The sequence below is a fragment of the Rosa rugosa genome, chromosome 3 (genome assembly GCF_958449725.1).
Source record: "Rosa rugosa chromosome 3, drRosRugo1.1, whole genome shotgun sequence".
NCBI lineage: Eukaryota > Viridiplantae > Streptophyta > Magnoliopsida > Rosales > Rosaceae > Rosa > Rosa rugosa.
In genome coordinates, this window is record NC_084822.1 from 2,201,689 (window position 1) to 2,219,558 (window position 17,870).

Consider the following 17,870-nt stretch of genomic DNA (forward strand, 5'->3'; position numbering starts at 1 on the left):
GTCCTCTATCCAGCAGTCATTATAAGTCTCAAACAAGGACACTGAAAACGTGTCCTCTTTTCTATACTAGGACACAGTTTGTGTGTCCTTAAAGCTCTAGATGCAGTGTCCTTAAATCCATAAGAGGACACCTAAATTGCATCCTTATATCTTCTAATATGTGTCCTCTATTCTATACTAGGACACACAAACTGTGTCCTAAAAAGCTCTGAAAATGGAGTCCTTAAAACCATAAGAGGACACAAAAAATACACTCATATGTGTCCTTAAAACTAAAACAGGACACTTAAAAGAGTCATAGAGGACGTTCAAAACGTGTCGTTAAAACTTGTAAAAAACCCAAAAAAAAAAAATTTAATTAATAATAAAAGGAAGCTTTCTCCAATTGTACACCCCTCAAAATACACCACCAAATGCAATATTAACTGAATCAAAATACACCATATGCAAACAAATTTATAAAGTATGACAAATTACAGTTCAACAATTCTAGTCAAGTAAATCAATGTCCTGCACCTTGTAGGTTTATAGTTGCTTAATCTGCTTCCCAATATCTTCATTCATGACCTGATAAATATAGCACAAACCAATATCAAGTACATATTAACACTCCTGAAATTCAACAATTAGATTGAGCCAAGTCTAGAATCCAACCTCAGGGCTTATCAATAGGTCTTCCAACCAACAATATATAATTCAAATTAGTTTGTATTACAACGTCTCATTTTCATATACAATTGCAACAGAAGTATGAAAAATAAAAATCAATTACTCAGTACTTGCAAACTACACAAACAAACTCATCAGCAACCAAAAATTAAAAGCTAATATCAAGGCTGCAATCATTTCCATGTACTTGTGTTTTTATGCACTCCAAAGTCAATATTATTTCCAGGTACTTGCAAAAATGAAAAGGAATATTGCAGAATAATGCTAAGAGCATGAATAACATTTCATCTTCATATTCTTGATTGTTTCTTTCTTGGTAAAAAAAGAGAGTAATTAGTAATGTAGATATAGATATAGGATTAATGACCACCACATGTCCATTAAATACTGCTTACTCCCTATACTTATAGGGTTTCGTCGTTTCAGTCCCTGACCTTCGAATTTCACCTAAAAAGTCCCTGAACTCTCAATTTCCTCCCATTTCGTCCCTGACGCCAAGTTCTGTCTAAATTGTCCGTTAAATTGATGACGTGGCATTCCTCACGCACTGAAATGTCTAATTTATCCTCACTTATTATTATTATTATTTTTTTTTTTTTTTTCTTCTCTCTCTCTTTTTTGTTTTTCTTTTTACCTCTACTTCTTCCATCTCTCTCCTCTGTTTATCCGGGTCGCGTAGGTCTTTGAGGGGGAGGTGGAGAGGGCCGACTAAGGGTTTGGGAGTGGAAGAGGGTTTGGAGTGGAAGATTTCGAGGGTGAGGAAGAAGTCGTGGAGGGAGAAGGAGAGGGGGAGAGCGAAGCGCTCATTCCAGACGGATCTGGTGGAGCCGGAGTCGTCGTTATTGGTGGCGAGGCGGAGGTCGGGGTCGACCCAGAAGACGGCGTAGGGCTTGAGGTCGTCGTTCTTCCGGTTGACGTTCTTCAGGTGCTTGGCGGAGACGATCGTGAGGTCGAGATCGGGAGGCTTCGGCGGCAGAGGGCGAGATGAGGCCATGGTAGTGGTGGTGGTTGTGGCGCTAACTTGTGTGGGTGAAGCGCGTGAAGAGGATGGTGATGCCCGGTTTTAGAGAGCTGGAAGAAATGATATTTCAGATTCTCTCCTCCCCTTAATAGCTAAAATTTCAGTTGAAGAAGGAAGAGAGGGAGAGCTGACTCACTGAGTCAACTCGGAAGGAGAAGAAGGAAGATGTTCCAACCCAACAACAACAACAACCAGGTGAGTCGTCGCTCTCAAATTTCTCTTCAGTCTGGGAAAATGCGAGAACAGATTGATTAGGTTTATGTAATTCTCACTGTTTCTGTTCTTGAAGAATTTGAAAGAATCGTAGCATTGAGAACTTGATAATTCAAATGCATGTTGTTAATCTCGTCGCCGTTGGTTTTTGGTGCGTTGAAATTCGTAGAAGATGAACTTGAATTGTTGTAATCGTTGATGTAATCTGTAATTTTGTGAATTCTGAGTGGTTTTTTGTGACTGGGTTTTCATGAATTTCCTCTCTTTTGAGCTCTGGAATTTGATTTTTGAGTCGGTTTTTGTTTCGAAGGAAATGGTAGAAAGTTTGATTATTGAAAGATTGACATGCTGATTTTTATGTATTGGTCAGAATGTGAGGTTTGGAAATTGGAGTAGGGTTTTGGGATGATGAAGTTATGCATTTTCACTCTTGGAAGATGTATTACGAATTTGGTGCAGTGCAATTTTCTGTCGAAGTTGTAATTGCCAGATTTAGGTTGTGCTTGGTTGACTCTGAATTTTTCGGTAGACACCGTCACTGTGATAGGAAAAAAACGTTTATAGATGAATTGATACTTGACAGTTGATTGCTTTTGCGTTGAGTGGAGATTGTTTAGAACTTTGCTTGCTTTTCTGTTTGGTTTGAAGATCCATAGCACTGATGCAAGTGGATAAAAAAGAAAATAAATAAATTAAAAAAAACCCAGAGGAGGATAGAGAGCTAGAAGAAGAAGAGGCTAAAAAAAAAAAAAACAAGAGAGAGAGAAGAGTATAAATAACTTAAAAAAAAAAAAAAACTAAGTGAGGGTAAATTAGGTATTTCAGCGCGTGAGGAATGCCACGTCAGCAATTTAACGGACAATTTGGACGGAGCTTGACGGCAGGGACGAAATAGGAGGAAATTGAGAGTTCAAGGACCTTTTAGGTGAAATTCGAAGGTCAGGGACTGAAACGATGAAACCCTATAAGTATAGGGAGTAAACAGTAATAGTTAAATCTTATTATCTCCATAAGAACCACAGTCACAACAAGACCCCATATACTGAAAGTTCTATATGTGCTGACAGACAAAGAAACAATAACAGAAACAAATGGAGACCGGAGGAGAATATACCTTGTGTATACTTTACATATTTTTTGCACTGTAAATAAAAGGGAGAGAGAAAGAGAGGGGTCAACTGGAAAATGGAGGCCAAAGTGCGAATAATTGTGGGAAAAAAAATGTGGGAAGTTTAACTTTCGACCAAAAAATTTGGTGGGCCGAGCAAACTATTGCTCCTGTTTTTTTAAGTCGTCTACATCAAACCAAAGCAAAGTCTGTACCTGTATAACAACTTTGAATTTCCTGCAAGATATTATTTTGTTACAGTTGCAGTTTAAACTCTTTAGTGAACTGGTAACACCTTAAACTTGTATAAGGTAAAGTTCATGATATAAATAATAAGGCAAAATCAAACACACAGCTAAATATACATTCTACATGTATATTTAGCTCTCATATGAAATAGTATACATGAGCAAACAAAAATAATAAGCACTCTGTTGCATAAAAAGTAAAACCTTAGCATAAAAAGTATTCTTGTAATCTTACCACAGTGACCAACATTTTGAAACATGAGCAGGCACAAAGATTGTTTAAGTAAAAGTGCAAGATCAAGCCAAGTTCTTACCCCAGATGCATGTAATGAGACAGAAAAGGCTGACTGGGAAGCACATTGCATTTGTGAAAGAATCGCCTCATTTATGTCAAAACCGCTAAGTAGAGGCTCTGCTCCAACTGCTAATATCTGGGAAGGAGAAAAGCAACAATGCCTAGTGAGTAAAATGAAGTCTATACAAATATGGAATTTTCTTTCAGAGAAATATGGAAGAAAGTTACTCTGTTTTTGTATAACACTAGATAGTAGCAATAGCAGCAAATTATAATAGAGGGGGGAACCTTACTTGATTTTCATCAAATACTACCATCATGTACATATGCACGAGTTGAAGTCCTTGAAATGCATTCAGAAGCAGGAAGGTTCCAAACTGATAAACTCCGACCACTACCACAAGCCTATTAAAAGAAAATGAGATTAATCAGGTCACAGCACGGACCAACTTGAAGAGAAGAATAATTTGAAGACCAACCAGCTTGAAGAAAAATGAGACTAATCACTTGCAGTAGTAAAATATATGCTTACCAACCAGCTTTCACTTGCATCAAGAGCAATGCAACTGACACACGACCCTTTCAATTTATTATTCTTTAATGGATCAATCACTTGAACTGACTTTCCACTTTTCCAATCTGCGTAAAAAAGGGACTATACTACTGTAATAACTATAAAAGAACAAAAGGTATACTACTGTAATAACTATAAAAGAACAAAAGGTTGTTAGATAGAATTCAGTCCCTTAAACAGTTTTCTGCCATAGTCCTTGAACCATTTATGATATGAATTCAATTTTCACTTCTCAGAACAAATCATAAGTGAGAGTAACAACAAATCTGAGAAAGAAGCATAATATAGCTTTACCTGATTTGCAGAGTTTCGGGCAACTATTGAATGCAAGTAATCTGAGTGCCCCTTAAAAATCATATTGACTTGACCTGTTTCCTAGAAGAGTTCCAATATAAATCATGCTGAATCAGTTGGTGCAGCAACTAGATTAAATAAACAAGAATGTGACATCATGGAAGGTAATATAAGTAAATCTTCCTACACTTAAACTTCATAATATGAGTAAAGATTCACCCTCAACAAATACATACCACGTCCCAGCAATAGACACAAGAATCACCAGCAGCAGAGAAAATGGATCCTCCCTGTTGTAGTAAATGCGGTATTAATACACATGGAAAACATACTTATTTCCACTGCTCATGAGTAGACTTTTACGAGAAAAATTCGCATACTTGATTGCTAACAGCAAGAGCATTGTTTTCCGGAATTAGAGGTAAAGCCCCCCAAGGACCCCTGAAAAAGATGGCAGTAATATACAAGATATGTTAAAGAGAGTAACTCAGTGAACAATCAAAGAGCACATCATAAAGCATAATGAGCAAAGACAATATTTAATGTCTTTCTTCCAGTAGAGTTATACAAGTGTAAGATTTCCGGAGACAAACATGATGTTGTCCTCTAAAGAAAGAAAACTTCTCTATATGTTGTAGGTTCATATCAACCTATCTCATCTGATAACTCTACATAGTAAACACTGACGCAACTTGAACGAAAGAGTGGCTGGAAACCAGGTGGCTTTTCAATAACTTACTTACGTTGAGGATTCACCAGGTCAAGTACTGGCTTCACTTGGTCTCCTATACAAAGAAGAAGAAACAAACAACTTAAGTGAGATAAAGTACATAAAAAAGGATCAATTTCAATATCATATACAGAAGCAACATATCAAATTCAAGTAAGAATGCAAAATAATATAAATTCGCAAAATGTGGTAACCCCTATATTACCTTGCAAATGAATAGGCATGTCGAACTGTATGCAATCCTTCCACCTCCATCCTTGAATTCGACCATCATCCCCATAGCTACATGTAACAATCCCACAAAATCAACTACCTCAACTACATCAAAATTAAGAAATGCTTAAACGTAAATTACAATAGTACCAGCCTTGAAAATGAAAGTTTCAAGTTAAACTTCACTGTATTTCAAATAGTGTAAACTTCACTGTATTTCAAATAGTGTAACATTTTAAACTAGTTGTCATAATCAAGAGGTCTTAGAACTTCCCCTATAATGTAACCAACACTTTGAAGCGACTTCAAATCATCTTCAGTTTTCCCAAACTCCTTCTTAGCTCCTCGCAAGTTTTCTCGCACTGCAAAACCCGAAACAAGCAATTCAGACCCAAACAAAATTCCTCTCATACCATCTAAAATTTCCCAATTCACACTGAAACCCACTGCCCAGAAACTACATCAACCAAAATTAACACCTAGGGCACAAAATTGGCTGAATTGAAAATCGAAATCGAAACTCTATACTAAAAATTGAACAAATTGGGAACATTTGGAGTTGGATAGAAGAGGGTTTGGAGTGTGAATCTGACCTGCGCAGACTCGGGAGTCGAGCTCCTTGTGTTGGAGTAACCTCTTGTGGTAATCGGTGATGGCGGTGCGACCTCGTACGGCGTCCTCCGTCTTGGTCGAGGTCATCGCGGCGGTGCTGGGGTCTAAGAGGTTTTTGGGAGAAGAAGAGATCTGAGAGCTGTCGCTGCCTCCTCCGCCGAATCGAATCAAATCGAAGTTGTTTTCAGATCGAGTTTCTTTTTCTTTGTTCTATTACAACTAAAAAATGTAAACAGAGTGAATGAAATTAACAACATCTTTCCTCTTCTAGTGGGTTTCAATTGAAGAGGGAAGTCAAAAATTTGGGGGAGGAGGGAACTGAAATTTGGGAGGAGGGAAGTGAAATTTTGGGAGGGAGCGAGCTCGAGCGCGTTTTGGAGCATTAAAGTGAAATTATATTATTTAGGACACAAAATTAAAGAGGTCGGCTGTGTCCTCCAAATAGTCTCCACCCACTAAAAAATATCATTTACATGTTAAGTGTCCTTATAACCCTTCAAGGACTCCACATAAATTATGTGTCCTTGTATCCCATAATTGTAGTAGTGTGATGAGGCTGTTGATAAAAGGTAAAACCGGGATGATCATTATATATTTATTCCGCTACAATCTACATACAGACAAGCAGTTGTGATGATATCATATATATTTATTTATTAAACGTGTCATGCTTACCTACAAAAGCAAATTTATAAGCTATGAAAATTCTGGAACATTGCAAATAGGTAAAGTAACTACACTCGTTTTTTTTTTTTTTTTTTGACTTTGTCAAGGGGAACTCAAAAGCTTCCTAGACCCAAGATAAACCCCTTCGGCGCATGTGAAATGCTCCAACTGTGCATTGCAGCATAGTGCCTGGCCACTTTGACATCTTCGGGGTTCGAACCTAGGTTGGGGAGCACACCCAACTAGGCAAGAACCACTAGGCCACTTGCAGTGGTTAAGTAACTACACTCGTTAGTTAGCGCTCATTAAAAAACTAACAAGCATAACTCCGTACAAAAGTGGAGAATTTATTAAAAAAAAGTTACGGAGGATATGTCCAACCGAGTATTTCTTCACAAATTTGGTACCAAATTGACCGACTGGTTTGAAGAAAAGCCCAACGGATTCCTCTATCGAAACGTCGTCGCTTCCTGAAGGATTTCTCTTTCAATACTCGGGCGCCATTGCTGAAACCCTCAACTCGACCACTTGAGGTACTGCTCAGTTGGTATTGTAATGGCACTGAATCGATGTGGGTTTTGTATTGGAATTTTGAGCAAGTAGTTTGATGTTAGCTGGTTTAGAGTTTAGATAGATTTCTGGGTTTTTGTTGTGATATTTCTGGCAAACCCGATGTTACCTTGGGGTGAATGAGCTATCGTTTCTCTTTGTTTTCAGATTTTTGGGTGAGTTTTTCTGAATTGGGTTCTGTTTGCCTCTGCGTTTTTAAAAATTTCAGCTTCTGTGTTATAGGTTGCTTAGCAATTCGAAAATGGCTGAGAACTTGTTGACTTGCAAGCTTATTTGTTTGTTGAATATCTGAATATCGATATGTATTTTGACCGGTGACTGTTAGAAACTCTAGAACTATTAGGCCATATGGAATGGTTTAGAGTTCATTATTTCCCTAGTGAAGGGGAGATCATGAAATGTAAAGCTATAGCTGCCTCTCCTTTTTCTCCATTTATTTAGTTTTATATATGTGAGAGCTTTAGGAAGGCTTAATGTGTGTCTGGTCCTATTGAGTGAGTGTCCTCCTAAATAGTACAAGTGATTCAACTACTCTTTCCTCTGATAGTTTTTTATATGATCATTACTGGAGACTAGGAATGTTACTTTCTATATTGGATTCTTACTTTGTAGATTCCTACTGGTGTTTAAATACTGTATGTTCTATATATTGCTCTAGTGGTTAGAGCTGATACCGTATATATATTGTTCTATGTATAAGCTGATCAAATTTCAATTCATATAAGCAAGGTAGCATATTATATGCTTTGGATGAAAGAATAGTGGTTAGAGCTGAGAGTTTTGAATTAGGAGCCAAAAGACTGAAAACGATTCTTTGCCCAAAAAAAATTGCCCAAAAAAAAAAAAATCTGGAAAGGACTGCAGAAGCATTTTGGCTTATATTTTTATTGGCTTGATTCTGATAGAGACTCTACAAGTAACAATTTGACTTTCTATGTTTGTATTGAGCTCCGAGCTCTATGAACTGGGTTTGATTTGTTTCAATTTGTTGTGGGATGCTTGTTGAAGTTGCTGTTATGTGATTTTTGTTTCACTTTCTCAACATTTTCTGTCACTGTGTGATCTGATTGTTTCTTGTCACTTTTGGTATCGATAGGACTGGTGAAAATGGACTCAGTTGCTTGACTTGTTACAACTTCTTCATCTTCACCTTTGGGGTGGCTCCATGGGTGAGTCCTGCTTATTCTTTTTCATTTATGTTTCTCTGTGTAAGGTTACTGGCAGGTTTCTATGTTTGACTTTTATATTTTCTTAGCTTTCTTTCATGGTTTGAGTTGTGGAAAGTGAGGAACTTGGTTGGTATATATTGGTGTTAGCATATATGATTTTAATTGATGATAATGAAAGGAAGGCATAGGTTTGAGTAGTTTGCTGGATAAACATTTTGACCTAGTCATATGCTTGATTATGAGGGATTTTGATTTCTATCGGTCAATGTTGTGATTTGTGAAAGATGTATTAACTTATTGCGTGAAACATGTTGTATTAACTTAATGCATGACAATAATACGACTGTTTGTAATGCTGATTCAGATTGTAATAAACAAGTTCATCCAAGTACTAAGCACATTATAATAAGACTTTGTCCTTGATTATGTTATAAATGCAATTTAAAAATGTGAATCTGTATAATTTGAAAGATGAATTGATCGTGAAAAACTAGCTATGTTGTTGTATAATCTGTATTACTAATATTTGCAGATACCATATACCATAAAAGGTATTTACCCCGCTTCTAAAAACATCATGATTAAAAGCACTCAAAGCGGCTAGAAACGACAGAAGTGGCAAATACAAAGTTGCAAGAAATTAAGACTATCAATCTAAAAACGACAGAAGTGCCGAGTGCCATCCACAACAAGAGAATTTGAAATGGGGTCGAATAAGAACAAGAAGAGGAGGAGGACGGCGGAGCGACCCACGACCCACCCGAGAAACAAATACTCCGATAACCCGCCCGACTTCGCCGAACTAGCTTCTCTCTACCCGTCTTTCAAACCCTTCGTTTTCTTTGGCCGCGATGGCCGACCCAGAATCGACTGGACCGACTTCAACGCCACCCGGGAACTCACCCGGGTCCTGCTCCTCCACGACCACCGCCTCAACTGGTACTTCTCCTCTTCCAATTTACCTACTTTTTTACTTGGGTGTTTCTCAGAATGTTACTGCTCTGTTTTTGATTTTAAAGTTAGGCATGTTTTTTGCTATATGATGTTTGCTTGAGGATGCAAAGGTTGTTGATTTTTTAAGATGCTAACTTGAGGAACACTTCCTCAATGGAGAAACTAGAGTGTTGGGTCCCAATGCCGAGTAGTTTGATAAAGTTGCATGACTTGTTGTTTTTGCTGAGAGTAGTAGTTGAATGCTTGGAGTTTTATTCAGTTAATGAAGCTGCATTGTGATAGAGGTGTGTGTGTTGTATGTTTGATGTGAATGGGATTTCCCAGGTGGATTCCGGATGGTCAGCTATGCCCCACGGTACCCAATAGATCGAACTACATTCATTGGATTGAAGATCTTCTGTCATCTGACATTATTGCCAAGACTACAAAAAATGGTGATAAAGTGAGGGGGTTTGATATAGGAACTGGAGCAAACTGCATATATCCACTTCTTGGTGCATCACTTCTGGGGTGGAGCTTTGTTGGGTCAGGTTGTTTGTTAGTTGTTTTAGTCAGTTTATTTTCAGGTTTTGGGTATTTGTGTCTTGCTTAGAATAACAAAAATTACATTTCACTGCGCTTGGTTACAGATATGACTGATGTAGCGCTAGAGTGGGCTGAAAAGAATGTAAGAGATAATCCACATATCTCGGAACTTATTGAAATTAGAAAGGTAGAAGGTGGTGAAAACACCCTTCCAGCAAAAGGATCAAATAATGAGGCATTGGTTAGTACCAAAAGCGAAATAGATCTGACTGAGGATATGGCAAGGGAAGGGAATGCTCGTCTGAATACAGGGTATTATGTGTCACCTATCCTTCTTGGAGTGGTCAGGGATGGTGAGGAGTTCGACTTCTGCATGTGTAACCCTCCATTTTTTGAGACAATGGAAGAAGCAGGACTCAATCCAAAAACTTCATGTGGTGGTACCCCAGCTGAGATGATTTGTCCTGGTGGGGAGAAGGCATTTGTTACTCGCATTATAGAAGATAGTGTCAAGTTGAGGCATACTTTTCGGTAACATACTTTCTTACAGATTACGTTCTTTCCGAATCTTCTCTGTCTCAGGGTAATTTTTTTCAGAAACCCTGCTCTTATCTCATCCTTAACTTGCAGGTGGTACACATCAATGCTAGGGAGGAAATCAAATCTCAAACTACTAACTTCAAAGCTTTGGGAAGTTGGAGCCACAGTAGTAAAGACAACTGAATTTGTCCAAGGCCAAACATGTCGATGGGGGTTGGCCTGGTCCTTTTTACCTCCTGTTAAGAAGATATTATCATCTCATGTGACCGAAAAGAGTAACCTCTCCTTCATGCTTGAGGTTTCGACGCCTTTCTTTTATGTTGTTTAATGATTAGCATGTCTTCCAATGCCATAAATGCATCTATGAGGATTGAATTACCAGTTATATTATAATTCTAATTTTCTCATGTCTTTTCTTACGGCTTTGTTCCTTCCACTCTGGCATCTGATGCTAAGCTTTGTGTACTTTGTAGGGCCTTGAACGAAAACTAGGTGCCATACATGTCTTGCAGTCAGTTGAAGCCTATTTCCGCAATGCTGGTGCATTGTGTAAATTGAACACATCCTCATTTTCAGTTGATGTATGCTTATCTGTTAATGTGATATTATGTCATTTATTAAGTGATATTCGTGTGGGCTCACATGCAGCACTGTGTAATTTTAATAGATCACTGCAAAAGATGATAAGTCAGATGCAAACTTGAAAAGTGAGTCACAGAATTGTGATGGAGTTGCAAGTTGTGATGATGTGCAAGAGGCATCTGGATCAAGCTGTTTGAATTTGCGGTCAAATAACCTAAGTTTCCGTGTTTCAGTATGATGATGTCTACTCTTTGCTTGTATTTGGTGATCTAGCTCTTAAAATTTGTTCTTGATGTATAAAATTTTTCTTTCTCATAGGTCTTTCAGCAAACCCCTGGCACACTTCTGGTGAAAGGCTCACTACAGCAGAGAGATGGTCAAGTTTCAGGTCTCCCCTCACCTATTTTTCAAATTCTAAAAACCAAACAGTTGTGTTCAGTATGTTTTAACAGTGAGTGTAATGAATCGAATCACCAAGAAGCATGACTTGTCAATATTTCTAGTGTGCCAATTTTGACTTTACTTTGACTTCTTTTTAACTTTTCATACAAATATAAATGATCTATAAGTCAACCTGATAATACTTATTGTCAACTAAATTAGCTTCCATTGATTTTGTGTTGAATGTTGCAAAATGTAAATGGAAACATTCATTCTTTTGAAATACTATCATTACAATATTGAGGCAGCTTAGAAAAATATGGTGAACACTATTATTTTGTGTCAAAAAGATGATCACAATATGGCAGCTTAAGGTCATGTTTTCTTTTACTATGTCGTCTGCTAATCATGTTTTGTCTTTTATCTTACTTTCCGAAAGAAAGATGGAAGAGTCCATCATATCATTCATATTTAAGTTGGTGCAGCTCTCTCCAAAAGATTTCTTTATGACAAATTGATAAAGATGTAGTTTATGTTAATTGCAGGATCATTCTCACCGATATTTCGAAGGTTGGAGGAAGTTCTGAAACAGAAGTTCCATAGAGAGAAGTAGAACATAGTACAACTTTTCCAGCAATATACATATGTTAGCTTGAAAGTATACTATTACGCCCATTTGAGGTGCACTCTAAAGTGGTTAGTTATCAACTTTATACCAAGCAGCAAATATTCTGTTTGTATGTCCTGCTTGTCCTCATGGTCTCTGATCCAGTTCTCTCCTCTGTGCAGGTAACTTCCGTGTTTTGTATCCTCATGTGTGGAGTGAACTCGGGGGTTATTAACATGTTTCTTGTCCATTTTTTTTTTTTCCTTTTTCATTTGTTGTATGCTATCCCTTTAGTTGAGTATAAATCTCAGTGGCATTGTTCTCACTCATTTCGGGTTTATTCACTACAAACTCAATGACCAAGAATTGGAATTTGAGACTCTGAGGAATTGTAGATATAACAGGTTAGTTGCAAGATTGTGATTCGTCAATAACTTAAAACAAGTTTGAGATTTCTTATCAGTGAAGTTATATTAAAGTTTGTTTGCTATATTACTCTCAACGTTTCAGTGGTTGAATTGGTTCTGTGTTCGTGGACTCGTTCCTATAAATTTAACTCCTCTATGAGTTATGTCTCAAGGCTATTGATTGTGGACTTATCCATTTGCCCATTCACTTTTAGGCCTTTTTGTTAACACGCAACCAAAATTAAATAATTTGAGTTGAAGGAGACTGCAAATGAAAATATAATCTATAGTGCGCTTTTATTTTTAATTCAGAAGGCCTCAAAAAGATTTTTGCATTAGAAAGGAATGTGTACAGATAAACAGTTTATTCTAAAGAACTCACATGTGATTGCTTATTTTGTTGTTCATCCACAGGAAGAAATCATATATAATTGCTTCTTTTGTTGAAGATCTTTGTATTAGAGAGGAATGTATACATATACATGGCTTTCATCCACAATAAGAAATCATATAGTTCTTAAACCTATGGTATCATTTTACGAATTTTTGAATTATTTAATAGGACATATCATTGTCTAAATCTGACTTTAAAGAGCTCAGCTTTATGAATAATCCGATAATCGTTTCTTTACTCTTGGACCTATGTATACATATTTAACTAATAAAATGTAAAATATAATTTCAAAATAACATGTGGAATGAGAATACAATTGGCCCCCTATTTGTTATAGTTTCCTCAAATATCTTGTTAATTTGCCGACAAAATTTGGGAGTTTTATAATTCCTACATTTTTATCAAATAACAGAAAAATAACATGAGAATTGGGGAGGAACATCAATCCACAGAAAATGAAATTCATTTAAATTACAAAGTCATGCAAATGACTTGATGTCGTCTTGTAAGATGTCATACTATTTCTGTTTTAGCATATATATATATATATATATATGCTAAAACAGATCCTATCCAGAGCGGAGCTCCGCTTTGAAATTAACTGTGTGAAGTTCGAGTTTTCGGTCACTTTTCGGTCGCATATCCACATCTCGACCGTTCAGTTTTTAGGTACTAGTGTATAGATCATCTCTGCAAATTTTCAACCAAATTGATGATCGTTAATCAATGCCTTAACGATCATCAATTTGGTTGAAAATTTGCAGAGAGGAGCTCCGCTCTGGATAGGATCTGTTTTAGCATATATATATGCTAAAACAGATCCTATCCAGAGCGGAGCTCCGCTTTGAAATTAACTGTGTGAAGTTCGAGTTTTCGGTCACTTTTCGGTCGCATATCCACATCTCGACCGTTCAGTTTTTAGGTACTAGTGTATAGATCATCTCTGCAAATTTTCAACCAAATTGATGATCGTTAATCAATGCCTTAACGATCATCAATTTGGTTGAAAATTTGCAGAGATGATCTATACACTAGTACCTAAAAACTGAACGGTCGAGATGTGGATATGCGACCGAAAAGTGACCGAAAACTCGAACTTCACACAGTTAATTTCAAAGCGGAGCTCCGCTCTGGATAAGATCTGTATATATATATATATATTGCTATTACTTATCATGATCAACATCATACCCAACATTAGTGACATGACTAGTGATGCCTAAAATTTACCTGCGGCTAATTAAATACAGAGTAAGTGATTGCCAAATGTATTGGGGTAGGGTTTTGATAAGTACTAGGGTTTATGGCTTTGACATGTATGAACACTACATAAATCTTTAGGCGTATGCATGCGTACAGTCACCGGTCACCTAAGTACCTAACCATCACCTTAAGTAGGGTTTTAAGAAATACTGTAAAATTCATAAGGACTTCTATTCTCAGCAAAAAGTTATAAGCCGATATGAACCAGAAGGCATAGCTAAATTTTATGATACGTGCAAATTCTGGAGTAATATGTCGTCCGGGATTATCACCTATAATCAGTACCGATTTAATTAGGTGTTGCGATCTTACCGGCGAACCATGTGGTATTGTGGTAGTTGGAAACTACAAAATAATTACTCCATATCTAAAGGACATCTAACTTAGTTACCACTTTGATAAATAAAACTGTCATCCAAATTGCATAGGGCTCTATTTGGCTAAACCATATATCTAGATGTGTGACAGTTGGTTATAAGCACCATGAAACAAGCCTGGTTCCACAACTCTATTAGGATCAGTCACTGATCGACATGCTGATCCCATAGCTAGATAGAGGTGAAGCAAAATTCACCATGTCAAATTGTCTATCCCTACGTTAATTTGGATGTCAAATTGTAGTCACCTGGGTTATGTCCAGCTATCAAACTACTTGGGCCGCTATGTCCAGCTTTAAGAAAACTCAGATAACTTAGTGAAGGACCTGTTGAAGTGTAAAATGCAGCAGCATATATGTGCAAGCTTTGTCCCATTACATGCTGAATGCAGTTTGGTGCTGAATTGAACTAGTTACATAGTTTCTAACAGAATGACCAAACATGACAATGACATAGAAAAACTCAGTTATTGACATCCATCAACCAAAATAAAAAGTACTTAAATTAATACGAAATTAACCACTAGCTAACAAGATGGTTGCACACAATATATAGACTTATCAAATAGAAATTAACCACCAATCTGCTCGGACATTGCATCAATAACAAAATCATCCTCCATTTCCAGTTGTTGTGGGGTGTGAGTTGAGCGTACCCTTTTTCCATCGTAGATGAAACGCATTTCTTCATAGACCAAACCTTTACGTTCACAGTAATCTTTCAATATATTTCCAAGTGATACGGTGCGACCGGTCCTGTAGTAGATGTCACCATGATTCTGATTCTGCACCTGGAGAGTTATCGGTTCTTCATCTTCCTTAAGAGTGAGTTTGACAAGGGATTCCAGGGTGGTTGCTAATCTCCTTTCACTCTCTATTGATGAGAATGTAATTTTATTAAATCTCTCAAATGAGATTTTGGATTTACCAAATCTCTCCATGGATGGCAATTTTCCAAATTTGCCTATCTGTATCTACAAATGAAAGAGATATGTACTCATTTATACGTGATATATCAGGAGTCTAATCAGCTTCTAAAGTTAGAGCTCATTCAAATTTGAAGTCTTGCTTTTCGTACAAATCCCACTATTATTCCATGTTATTTTCTCTTCGATCACTTTCTTCTACTCTTCCTTCTTTGTGAAGGCATTTCGTTACCTTCCTTGAGAAGGTTTCCCCTTTCTGTCTTTAAGCATGGAATATTTGCCTTTACCCTAATCAGCTTCTAAAGTTAGAGCTCATTCAAAGTCTTGATTTTCGTACAAATCCCACTATTGTTCCATGTTATGTTTCTCTTCACTTTCTTCTACTCTGGCTTCCTTCCTCCCCACTATTGTTCCATGTTATGTTTCTCTTCACTTTCTTCTACTCTGGCTTCCTTCCTTGAGAATGTTTCCCCTTTCTGTCTTAACCATGGAATATTTGCCTTTAGTCAAAGGGCCAAGGTTTTCTAGCTTTTCCCAATTTAGCAAATACGGTATATACTCATCTTCATATTAATTCTTTTTTGGTTTTAAAATCGGAGCTCAAACGGTAGCTCCTCATGCTCAACATCGATCAATAAAAAAGGGAAGGGAATACGATGAATGACGAAATCTCTATATCCCGAGAATAAGAAGTTGCTCAAAAATGTTGACCAACATTCTTTAAGATCCTATTAGGGTCTTCAAACAAAATGAAGGACTCATATTTCCAAAGTGCAAATTTCATTATATATAAAAATGCTATAAAAACCATGGTAGAGAACGTATCGGTGAGCTGTGACATGTTGGCTAGCTAGCGTGACTAACACCGTAGAGGTCATGGGTTCAAATCTCATTGACATCAGGGTGGGATGGAGAGTTACACTGTCGTAAAAAAAAAAAAAAAATAATAATAAAACTGGTATATAGACTACATAAAAGCAATTTATATCACTTATTCATACTAGTATGTGACAACATAAGAGACAAAACTCATCCATCTTTAATCTCTTACTTTAGCTAAAGGAAACTATGCTTCTTGGAAATGCACTCATTGTTTGCTTTGTTTCTTTTTTCTTCTGGAGAAGGTCAAGAAAGATCTCATTCAGAATCAAAGACTCACAACTCTCGTTGAATCAGCCTCTAAAGCTCATGTGAAGTACTCCTTGCTTTTCGTACGAATCTTATGTAGAACGAGATTTTAGCCAAATTCAACAAAAAATCTCGAAAAAAAAAGAAGCATCTTCAGATTAAGAAGAATGATTTGAATATTGGAAATTGGTGTTCAAATAGGCTTCTTAATGATGGAATTAATCATAAATTATTTTTTTGGATATATCGGGATTCTAGAGCAAAATCTTGGTTGGGATTCCAAATACATATTTGCGTGATATTCTTTAGTATCTAGGATTCTATCTCCTAATTTTATTTAATTAATGAGGTTTAATTAGGTTTCCTGGTTTTAGTCTATAATAATTGTTTTTTATGTTTTCTAGTTGTATTAGGTTTATGCTATGTGCCCTATATAAGGCACCTCTTAGATTGTAATTTTCATTCAAGTTATCAATAAAAAAAATTCATCCGTAAATAGTGAAAACCTTCATGAGCTAGCATAATATTGTCCCGGATTAATCTTTCTAGGACAAAAGCATTTTGGTTAGGGGAAATCAACTGGGGGAGCAAGGGTTTTAGCCGGTTTGCAAGGAGCTTGGAGAGGATTTTATAAGAATTGTTGCAGAGGCTAATTGGCCTAAAATGAGTAGTTCTCTTAGGGTTGGGGATCTTTGGGATAAGCACAATATGAGTTTGGTTAATACTCTGAATCCTGAGCTGCCCTGCAAGGAAGTCTTTAGAGAAGTATCTTCCACGATTTCATTAACAATTGTCCAGTATTTTTGGTAAAAAAGACCAGGAAAGCCGTCCCAAAGATGGGGTCCATTCAAAAGTATTATGGGATGTTGCAGTCTCACAGGTGAAAGGGACTTGTCTATTAAGGACCAGGATGGGCCAGATGGGTAAATCTTGGCAGTAAAGTCACCATCAGAAGTTGAATTATGTGCCGCAGTAGGTCCAATAGGCTCAGAGGATCTTGGATTCCCAGAATTCAAATCTTTGGTCAAGATTTTCCCCCTCCTGTTCCGGCCAAAAATTTCGGTCGTCAGAGCATAGGGGAATTCAACAGGGTAGCTGGTTTGCGTGAAGATTGGCTTTTGTGGTGGTTCTGCAATCAGAGAGTTATCATACTTGACTCCCATAGAAATTAGAACTGGATTAACTTGATACCTGCAGGAGGAAATCATGTGTCCCAAACTGTCGCAGTTGAAACAGAAGTTTCGAAGATTCTCATACTGTAGGCTAATTATGGAAGTCGTTGAATTAGCTCTAGGGAGTTGGATGAAGGTCGTAAATGGTTTTGTAGTGTCAAAATCAACTCTTATTCGAAGATAGCCCCTGTTGCTCATGCTGGTAGGATCTTCAACTTCGATAACAGCCCCCA

The 17,870-nt window shown here is 37.1% G+C and overlaps 2 protein-coding genes across 3 annotated transcripts; one reads left to right on the top strand and one right to left on the bottom strand.

Annotated features, from left to right (window-relative positions):
- Positions 1 to 335: 335 nt before the first annotated feature.
- Positions 336 to 5,454, bottom strand: LOC133736454 (THO complex subunit 6-like; the record flags this gene model as incomplete). Its single annotated transcript, XM_062163941.1, has 9 exons — positions 336 to 567; positions 3,574 to 3,690; positions 3,848 to 3,959; positions 4,087 to 4,193; positions 4,423 to 4,503; positions 4,659 to 4,712; positions 4,803 to 4,863; positions 5,162 to 5,207; positions 5,358 to 5,454. Coding segments are annotated over 6 exons (369 nt in total), but the record flags the coding sequence as incomplete, so codon positions are not given.
- A 1,564-nt stretch (positions 5,455 to 7,018) lies between these two features.
- LOC133740134 (uncharacterized) lies at positions 7,019 to 12,463 on the top strand. 2 transcript variants are annotated; one of them, XM_062168053.1, is made up of 11 exons: positions 7,019 to 7,176; positions 8,310 to 8,382; positions 8,915 to 9,321; positions 9,661 to 9,866; positions 9,966 to 10,392; positions 10,492 to 10,699; positions 10,875 to 10,982; positions 11,069 to 11,215; positions 11,302 to 11,371; positions 11,910 to 12,060; positions 12,154 to 12,463. In XM_062168053.1, exons 3-10 carry the CDS (start codon positions 9,086 to 9,088, stop codon positions 11,975 to 11,977), a joined length of 1,470 nt encoding a protein of 489 aa, XP_062024037.1. In that variant the 5' UTR covers positions 7,019 to 7,176; positions 8,310 to 8,382; positions 8,915 to 9,085; the 3' UTR covers positions 11,978 to 12,060; positions 12,154 to 12,463. The 2 variants fall into 2 exon arrangements, with proteins under 2 accessions (XP_062024037.1, XP_062024038.1); XM_062168054.1 differs by lacking the exon at positions 7,019 to 7,176 and adding an exon at positions 7,191 to 7,368.
- The last annotated feature ends 5,407 nt before the right edge of the window (positions 12,464 to 17,870 follow it).